At 41.1% G+C, this 10,201-nt stretch overlaps 1 protein-coding gene across 1 annotated transcript in view; it reads right to left on the bottom strand.

Annotated features, from left to right (window-relative positions):
* PLEKHH1 (pleckstrin homology domain containing, family H (with MyTH4 domain) member 1) overlaps nucleotides 1-7,027 on the bottom strand; it is a 79,191-nt gene extending 72,164 nt beyond the window's left edge. The window contains exon 1 of the mRNA XM_006873051.1: nucleotides 6,893-7,027. Within this exon, the coding sequence (XP_006873113.1) occupies nucleotides 6,893-7,018 (126 nt within the window). The 5' untranslated portion in view covers nucleotides 7,019-7,027. The remainder of the gene's footprint in view (nucleotides 1-6,892) is intronic.
* Between the last annotated feature and the right edge of the window lie 3,174 nt (nucleotides 7,028-10,201).

The following is a 10,201-nucleotide window of genomic DNA, read 5'->3' on the forward strand; positions in this document are numbered from 1 at the left end:
TCAGATGGGTATGTATTTTGGTATTTTTTTATGCTTTCTGATTGCCTCCAGGTAGATGTGATGAGGAAATGGGCTTCCCTTTTCACTCTTCTTCTTGAGAAATTTCAAGATGCCACTGTTGGTCGTTTTGATGTAACTTAGGATTTAACTTTTGGCCTATTTCCTTTTTTGTCTGCTTGTCCCACTCCACAATCCCCTTCAGGCCTGTTTTCTAGTTGTAAACAGTTCAGGGCTGACTGTGGCCATTTGGTTTTAACTCGAAACTGTCTCTTTAAATTTCAAGGAGATCTGTGCACATGTGTAGTAGAACCCTCTAAGGGTAGGGCTGGGATGCCCACTAACTCAGGCACCCCTATAGTCACCCGAATGGAGATGCGCAGACAGCAAGGGACCAATGAACAGCTACCGGAAGAGAAGAAAGTCTACACCTTTATCTCTGCGGTTCTGCCAGGCATCTGTGGCTGCTCCAATCCCTCCCCCACTTGGTCTCACCCAAGATGGCGGCTCCTGTAGCAGCTGAGTGTCTTGAATTAGAAAGCAATGGATTTCTTGTTTCTTCCACAATTTCCCTCAGCTATAAGCCTTCCAACCTTCTAAATGTTCCTTTATATGTGGTTCAGAGTTCTGGAACCATTCCCTGAGCCTGCTTGGTTGGGTATTCTGTGTTCTTGCTGGCAGAGCTACTTACTGCACTTCCACCCGATCTGCCATCTTGTTTGTTCTTTCAAAACCATTGCTATTTGGGGTTATTTCTTTCTTAAGGCAGCCAAACTATGGCCCAGCTGATATGTAAACCAAGCATGGATTTTGTTTTCATTTCTGCTTCCTCAATCTGAAGTGCTTCATATCTTTCATCAAACTTGGACGCTTTTTAGCCATTATCTCTTCAAGCAGTGCCTATCTTTCATTATCTTCTCTACTTTTGAATTTTATTTGATATCTATAGGATTTTCTCATTTTAGCATCTGTCTTAGCCTCTGTATCTCTTTGTGTTACAATCTGGATGATTTTCTCAGGTTTATTTTCCTATTTACCCGAGTCTGTTTTTGTTGTTGTTAAGGGCCATTGAGTAGGTTCTGACTCATAGCGAGGAGTAAATGGTTGGTTTGAACCACTGACCTTGCATTTAGCAGTTCAGTGCTTATCTTATGGTGCCACGCCAAGACTCCAAGTCCTGTTGTAGCACTGTGGGATTAGTGTGTTGGACTGCAAAATCCATTTGAACTGCAAGGTCAATGGTTCAAGCTCACCAGCTGCTACTCAGAAACCCTATACAGGGTTGCTATGGCTCAGAATCAACTCTACAACACTTAACAACAACAACAGTAATAATCTGCTGGTTAATTTGTCCATTGAAAATTTAATTTCACTGAAAATTATTTTCACCTCTAGAAGTTCCATTTGATTCTTTTTCAAGTCTGATTCTTCAAATAACACCTTTTAATTTACTCATAGCTTCAATTTTTTCTTTATGTCTGCAATAGTTTTAAATGTATTTACTTGATAGTCTCTTGCCAACATTTCTATTATTGGGAGTTCTTGTGGGTCTAGTCCAGGTGTCTATACATATTGACTCTCATTCACTGTCGATTATTTCCTCAAATAGTGATTTTAAAGAACATTCATCTTTACTAAAGCTTTTTCCAGGAGCCCTGGTGCCACAGTGTTTAAGTGCTTGGCTGCTAACTGAAAGATCATAGTTCAAAGCCACGGGTCACACTAGGGCGAAAGCTGTGGCAATTTGGTTCTGTAAAGATTACAGTCTTGGAAACCTTATGGGGCAGTTGTACTCTGTCCAATAGGGTCACTATCAGGTGGAATCAACTCAAGGGCAATAGGTTTAGTTTTGCTATAAGATATTTTTCTGTGGGGATCCTGTGTGATTTGGGTTTAAAGTTGTATTTCTCCAGAGGTTTTTTGGTTGTTTCTGTAAGGTTTCCCAGGGGTATTACTGGCCTACAACATTGTTGTTTGTTGTTATGTGCCATTGAGTCAGTTCCGACCCATAGTGACCCTGTATAGGGTTTCCAGGGAGCAGCTAGTGAGCTTGAACCGCTGACCTTGCAGTTCAAATGGCTTTGCAGTCTGGCGCATTAACCCACAGTGCCACACCAGGACTCATTCAATTGTTGTTGTTAAGTACCGTGGCGTCAGTTCCGACACATAGTGGCCCTGCACAGGGTTTCCGAGGCTGTAAATCTTTATGGGAGCAGAATGCTTCATCTTTCTCCCACAGAGCCGCTGGTAGTTTCAAACTGCTGACCTTGAGGATGGCAGCCTGACTCGTAACCACTATGCTACCAGAGCTAAATTCTAACATTAACCTAATATTAGCAGCAGGTTTTCAGGGGAAATTTTTCTTTTCCTATATTTTGTGCCTTCTACCCAGAACCTCCACCACTCCTCAGTCAGTTTGTCATACTGTGGTGGCTTGCATGTTGCTGTGATCCTGGAAGCTATGCCACAGGTATTTTAAATACCAGCAGGGTCACCCATGATAAACAGGTTTCAGAAGAACTTCCAGACTCAGATAAACTAGAAAAAAGGAGAGGTAGACCACATATGAATGGTTAACCACTGAAAACCTTATGAATAGCAGCAGAAACTATCAGATATACTGCCTGAATATAAGGTCCTCAGGTTAGAAGGCACTCCATATATGACTGGGGAACAGCTGCCTCCTCAAAGCAACATTGATCTTAATAAACATGAATGGAGCAAAGCTGATGTGGCATACTCAAAAATGGAAAAGAAACAGCTGCAAACATTCATTAATAATCGGAACATAGAATGTACAAAGTATGAAGCTAGGAAAATTGAAAGTTACCAAAAATGAACTGGAATGCATAAAGTTTGATACCCTAGGCAATAGTGGGCTGAATGGATTGGTATTGGCCATTCTGAATCCGACAATCATATGGTTTACTAAGCCAGGAATGACAAACTGAAGAGGAATGGCATCACAGTCATTGTCAAAAAGAGTATTTCATGATCTGGCTTGAGTACAAGGATAACATCTACATGGAAAATCAGTTAAAATACCACCATTATGCAAATGTATGCACCAGCCACTAAAACCAGTGATGATGAACTGAAGAATTCTGCAAACTTCTTCCATCTGAAATTGATCAAACATACAGTCAAGATGCATTGATAATTACTAGTGATTGGAAAGAGAAAGTTGGAAACAAAGAGTAAGGATTAGTAGTTGGCAAATACTACTTGGTGACAGACATGATGCTAGAGATCACATGATGAAATTTGGTAAGACCAATGACTTATTCATTGCAAATATCTTCTTTTCAGAAACATAAAAGGCAACTCTACAGGTGGACTTCACCAGGAATCAAACTGACTATATCTGTGAGAAGAGACGTTGGATAAGCTCATTATCAGCATACCAAACAAGGCCAGGGGCCAACTGTGGAACTGATCATCAATTGCTCATATGCAAGTTCAGTATTGAAGCTGAAGAAAATGAAAATAAGTCCATGAGAGTCAAAATATGACCATGAATATATCACACCTGAATTTAGAAATGTCGGGAACAGGTTTAATGCATTAAACACTAATGACTGAAGACCAAGAAGACTTGTGGGATGAAATCAAGAGCATCATACAGTAAGAAAGCAAAAAGACAGGAAAGGAAGAAAAGACCAAATGAATGTAAGAAAAGACTCTGAAACTTGCTGTTGAGCATAGAAAAAGCTAAATGAGAAAGTAAATGGTTGGACAGAAATTTCATAGGGCAGCTCAAGAAGACAAAGTATTATAATGAAATATGCAAATACCTGGAGTTAGAAAATCAAAAAGGAATATAACATGCTCAGTGTTTTGTTCTATTGTACATAAGGTCATTATGAGTCGGAACATACTTGTAGGCACCTAACACCAATCATCCAGAGCCTTGGCCAAGCCTGAGGAAGTTTTTTGTCCTCTCTCTGTGGTGGATGATTTTCTTTTCCTTGTCTACCTTTTTATTTAAAGAGCTCTGGTAGTGTAGTGGTTATGAGTTGGGCTGCCAACCTCAAGGTCAACAATTCAAAACTACCAGTCATTCTGCTGGAGAAAGAGGAAGCTCTCTGCTCCCGTAAAGATTTACAGCCTTGGAAGCCCTATTCAGGGTCACTATGTGTCAGAACCGACTCCATGGCACACCACCACCTTTTTATTTAAGGTAAAGCCTACACTGGATTTTGATAATCTGGACTTTAAATGCAATTTTCAGTTTCAACTCTAGCCTCCAACTGGCCAGATCTCATCTGTCTCCACAGATGTTAAACTCAAATGGCAAACCCTATGCTACTAATGGGAGGCCAGCTACTACACCCTACCCTGCTCAGTTGACAGAATTGAGTACCACTCTGAATTTTCCTCTTAGTCCCCCCCTCCCCCAACCAGGAATTCTCTTCCTATTTTCAGTGCTCAGCTTTGCATTTAAAAGGATACATTAAATATTCAATCCAGCAGTTCTAAGATTTTCAGAATGTAAGCAGTTATGTTTATTTTGTTCTCCATATTACTAGAAATAGAAGTCTCTTCCCCCCTGAGGTATGTTTTATCATTTTTTTAACAGCTACCATTTTATTAGGATTTTTTGTAGTGGTTACGAGTCTGGCTGCTAACTACAAGGTCAGCAGTTTGAAACTACCAGCGGTTCTGAAGGAGCTTTCTGCTCCCTTAAAGATTTACAGCCTCAGAAACCCTATGCTGGGTCACTATGAGTTGGAACCAACTCCATGGCACATAACCACCACCACCCATGATATCTAATCTTATGAAGCAATTACTATATGCCAAAAACTTTGCATATGTTCTCTCTTTTTTTTTTGATGAGACTTTGGAAAAAGTTTATAGCAAATTGATTTTCTATTCAACAATTCACATTTTATTTTGTGACATTGATTACAATTCCCACAAAGTAACAGAAGTCTTCCCACTTCCTGCAGTATGTACCATTTCCTTTCATACTCCTTTCCTGTCACTCCCTGCCTCCTGAGATGTATCCCTTTGGCTAGCAGATGCTGCCCTTTTGATCCCTTATGGGTGGTTGATTGTTTTAATGAGTGTAAACCTCCTTGGTGTTATTCTTCATTTTACTGACTTATCACTTGGCTGAAAGTTGAGTTATTGGATTGAGTTCAGTTCCAGGCTTACAGGGTGTCCCTGAAGTATATTTTAGACCAATTAGCTGAGTTGATCCTCACGTGTTCTTTCCTTACCTTGAACCCCTCCTCCAATCCCGTATCCTAAGGCAAGTCTCTCAAATTTTACAGCGTACAAAACAATCTTCTGGGAGCTTGTTAAAGATGCAGATTATTAGCAGCACCCTTAGAGATCAAAAGAACTGGTGTGGGGATCAGGAATACGCATGTTTAACAAGCACTCCGGGTGGATCCAGGCTGAATTCTCCCTTTCCTCTTACTTGTAGGTATCTATGTGAACCTCAAAGGTCTCTGTTTTGCACAGTCTGAACTAGGAGACAGCACAAAGTTCACGAGTTCTAGTCCAGACTAAGGCAGGGCCACTCCCTTCAACTATGGAAACATAGAGGTGATGCTTCTGACAATCTTCCTGGGAGACGGGGTTGTAGAGCTATCAGTACAGTACATCATATACTCAGGTTTACTCATCAAGACTCTGCCATTATTTGTAGAAAGTGGGCTAATTACCTCTGTACTATAAAAAAAGGTAAGCTAAGGAGTCCTGGTGTGGTGCTGTGGGTTAATGCACCAGACTGCAAAGCCATTTGAACTGCAAGGTTGGCGGTTCAAGCTCACCAGCTGCTCCTCGGAAACCCTATACAGGGTCGCTGTGGCTCGGAATCGACTCGACGGCACTTAACAACAATAACAACAAGCTGACAGATACTTTAGCAAAACGATAGAAAGAATGGCTGATTTATTCAAGACACAGCTATAGTACTGATGTGGTGCTGGAGGAGAAGCACCTATACAGGGTCGCTATGAGTCAGAACTGACTTGATGGCATTAAACAACAACAACAACATAGATATATAAAGTGCAGGTCTCCATTCTCTACATAGACTATGATCTAACATACCTCTGTATGTCAGCAGTTTGGAGTGTATCTTCCCATAGAAACATTAGGAATTGTGCTCAGTTCCCAGACCAGCCCACAAAAATCTATAAAGGTAATTAATAATCATTCCAATTTCAGAACCCATTCTGTGCCAGGGTCTTTATATATGTGACCTCATATAATCCCCCAAATAACTCTGAAAGGTAGGCATTCTGGGTCCCTACTTAGAGATGAAGGAACCTGCCCATGGTCACATAGCTAAGAAGTGGCAGAGCTAGTGGGCCTGGCTCCAAAGTCCTTGCTTAAAAGAGAGTGGGCAGAAGGGTGGAATTTTCATTCTCTTTTAAAACCTCCTCCTTCTCCTCATTGTGCTTTCGAGTCAGTTCTGATTCATAGTAACCCAGTAAAGGGTCTCCAAGGCTTTAAATATTCGAGGGAGCAGAAAGTCTCATCTTTTTTCCATGGAGCTAAAACCACCGACCTTGTGGTTTGCAGGCCATTGCTTATCATATGGTGCCACCATGCCCACTCCTCCACACTGAGGAAGAAATGCTAAAGGGAATAATATACAGAACCTCACCTATAACTTCAACCTCCTCAAGAGGTGTCAAAAGGACCAGAAGATTTATATCCTGACTTTGATGTGCCACCAAGAGCAAAGGGGGAAAGAATGCAAGGTGACAGTTTAGTAAACTGCTTTGATTTTGGCCTTTAGATAAAAATACTATATGGGGCTTTATTTTATGTGTGTGGAAAAGTCACTCACTGAAAGTTTACCTTCCCCAACTCTCCCTCTCAGCCACAGCCCTCTGCAGTGAGGCTAGGCAGCGACTTGCTCTCTAGAACTCACCTTGTCAGCCAGAAGTTCCCTTATCTTGCTGGCCTGTAGGCGAAACCGGAAAAGCTGGGTCTCCAAGGCCAGGCAGCGTTTTTGCCAGTCCACACTGGCCAGGGTTTCCACCTTAAGTTCTGCCATGATGGAACCAACTTTGGAATATTCCAGGGAGCCCTGAGGACCAGCACACAAAGAAAGGAAAAGATAAGTTAGTAAATATGTGAGGAGGAACCATGTGAGGAAAGCAAAAAGAAGGACAGAGAAAAACAGAGCTGGGAAAGGGAAGTTACATAGTCCTTAATTCATTGCCTGCTTTCTGATCCATTCCCACTTTTCACAGTCTAGGTGGTTGGTCCCATCAGAAGTTAGCTGAGCAACTTCAGAAAAGTGAAAAACTAGGACTCATTCATTTATCCATTCAAACAATTATTTATGTGTCAGACACTCCTTTTAAACATTTTGTGAATTGAATGAAGGTTTACAGAGCAAACCATTAGTTTTAAATGCAATAAACAACATGCTTTGTTTCACTGCAATGACTGCAATCCCCTCCATGTAACACCAGCTATCCCACTTCCTCCCTCTGGTTCTCGTTTCCACTCTTCCATATTTCTCTACCCTTCTGAACTTTGTCCTTAGGTAAATGCTGGCCTTTGGAGCTCAAATGATTGACCATGCTATGGTATGTGTCCCTTGCTAGTGTTGTTGTCCCTCTATAGACCTATCTTTTAGGCACTAGGAGATATAAAGGCAAATACAAGAGGTCCCCTAGCTGAGTTTTTTTAAAGAACTCTCAGGGAAATCAAATACAAAAATTTCAACATAGTCACAATTGCTCATAGGGATGGATGGATGAGGGGAGAAATGAAAGGGGTTGGGGGGCGGTGGAGGAAGGATAGTGCTTAGGGGCAGCTTAAAGTACATAAAACGTTTATCCAAAGTCATTTAGCTAATTAGCGGCAGAGTTCTGGTTCCTAATCTATTTCTGATTCTATTATACACTATATAGATTTCAATATTCCTCAGTGATGCAGTTAACATGTCTGGACACTAATGTAACAGTTGGAGGTTTGAGTCCATTCAGAGGTACCTTGGGAAAAATTCCTGGCAATCTACTTCTGAAAAATCAGTAATTAAAATGCTTAAGTAGCACACAGTTCTACTCAGACACACATGGGTTACTATCATTTGGACCTGGCTTGACAACAACTGGTTTTCATAGAGAACAAATGGAGACCTATTATATGTAACCCTTTATATTTTCTTAACAAATTTTCTACTTAGTTAGGACTCTGTCAATGAATCAATCTCCTTTGAAACAGATCCTCATATTCTCCTTTAAGTTATAAAATGCAAATCAGAAGATTGCTAGATTTTGCAGAAGTCATTAGAGAAAGCTAGTCTTTGGGGAAAACTATGTATAAATTCAGAACAAACCTATAATATTCCCAAGCAGGGTGATTAACCCAGATGCCTTCTGGATATAAAAACAAAACCCAAACTCTCTCTGTGCGTTGACAGAAACTGATATAACTCTACAAGAGAGCGCAGACTGCCCTACAAGGGTCCTATGGCTCTAACTTTTACAGAAGCAGATGCCATGTTTCTCCTGGGGAGCTGAACCACTGACCTTTCAGTCAGCAGCCAAGCTCTTTAACCCCTGCCCCATCAGAGTTCCCTGGACATAGAGGCATTTTAGAGATGAAAAACTGGGATGAATATGATGTCTGAGTATGGGTGCAAGAAAAGATACAGACACAGAGTGAACATACGGAGAGAAGAGACGGAAGACACATCCATCAGCAGATGTTTTAAATCCCTTCAGTGGTGACATCTGATGATAAGCACTAGACTATGAACCACAAGATACGAGGTTCAAGTTTACCAGTAGGAGAAAGGTGAGAGAAAGGTTAGGTAAAGATTCATAGCCTCAGAAACCCTGTAAAGGGTCGCTATGAGTAGAAACTCACGTGACAGCTTTTAACAACAACAACAACAATCAATTATTATGCTCAGCAGTAAGTGTAAACTAGCTCTGCCCCAACCCCTGTCATATAGTCACCGTATGTGTAAAATAATGCTAAGGAATTTTGGTTAATTCTACCCAGATGGCCAATTTAAAAGCTCAAAAACCAAACCCATTGCCACTGAGTCAGTTCTGACTCATAGCGACTCCATAAGAGGAAGCAAAACTGTCCCACAGGGCTTCCTAGGCTGTAATCTCTATGGAGGCTTACTGCTACATCTTTCTCCCATGGAGTGGCTGTTGAGTTTGAACCACCGACCTTTTGGCTCACACCCGAGAATTTAGCCACTGCACCAACAGGGCTCCATTGTGGTCACATTAGTATTAGATAATTTAAAGGAATTATTAATATTTCAGGTAGATATTATTGTGGTTCTTTAAAAAAATATGTCTATGAATATTGGTTTCCCTTGCCTACTATTGTAAAATAGACACTTGAGAGGGATAGAAAGGAATGTTGGGAAACATGATTACAGAAAGCTTGTAATCCCATCTTCAGCCTATAACTGATTGGAATATCTAAAAGGGGTTCTAGAACTTGCCCAGTGAAATAGGCCTCTTGTGGAGCCTTTGTAGTATATATGACCTTAGGCAGACTCCTGAGCCTCATCGAGAACCTTCTGAGGTGGGACATTCCTACTAGAAAGAACAAGCAGACCAGAAGGGAACAGCTAGAGCAAAGAAGCCACATCTTCAAAGAAAGATCATCAGGAAAATCTCAAAACAAAAATGGTAGTATGATTGGCTACTACAAGAATAAGCAAGTTGTTTGCCAGGAAGCCATCAAGGCAAGCAATGAAGTCTCTTCAAGACAAATCCCCTTCTAAGACTGAAACTCAAAGGGAACACATGAGCAAGCATATAAACTTGCTAGTGACCACATTGGTCTACTGGTGAGTGAAAGAGGGGGAAAGGCAGCAATGAAGAAATGGGCTGAATTCAACCATATTCCATAGACTTCCATTGACCTAGAGAAGACAGAGATAAGAGGAAGGGCTGGTTGGTCCAAAGTGTGGTGAGAACTGGGACACCTGAGCCCATGGATAAGGACATAGCCACAGTGGGCTAAAACTGAGAGTGAAGCATCCAGCTGAAGGGAGATGCACAAGAACACCCAAACTTGTCTTGTAGATAGTACCCATTTGACCTAGCCTCAATGGCTTGATACTCAGAACTCAACTAGAGAAAGATTAAAAAAAAAATTTTTTTTGATAAAGGAAACAAGGGTAAATTGCTACAATTTGATGAACTTGACCTATACTTAGTGGAGGTAGTATCAATGCTAACCCCTCTGCATA

The sequence above is a fragment of the Chrysochloris asiatica genome, unplaced genomic scaffold, assembly GCF_000296735.1.
Source record: "Chrysochloris asiatica unplaced genomic scaffold, ChrAsi1.0 scaffold00221, whole genome shotgun sequence".
In the NCBI taxonomy this organism is placed as follows: domain Eukaryota; kingdom Metazoa; phylum Chordata; class Mammalia; order Afrosoricida; family Chrysochloridae; genus Chrysochloris; species Chrysochloris asiatica.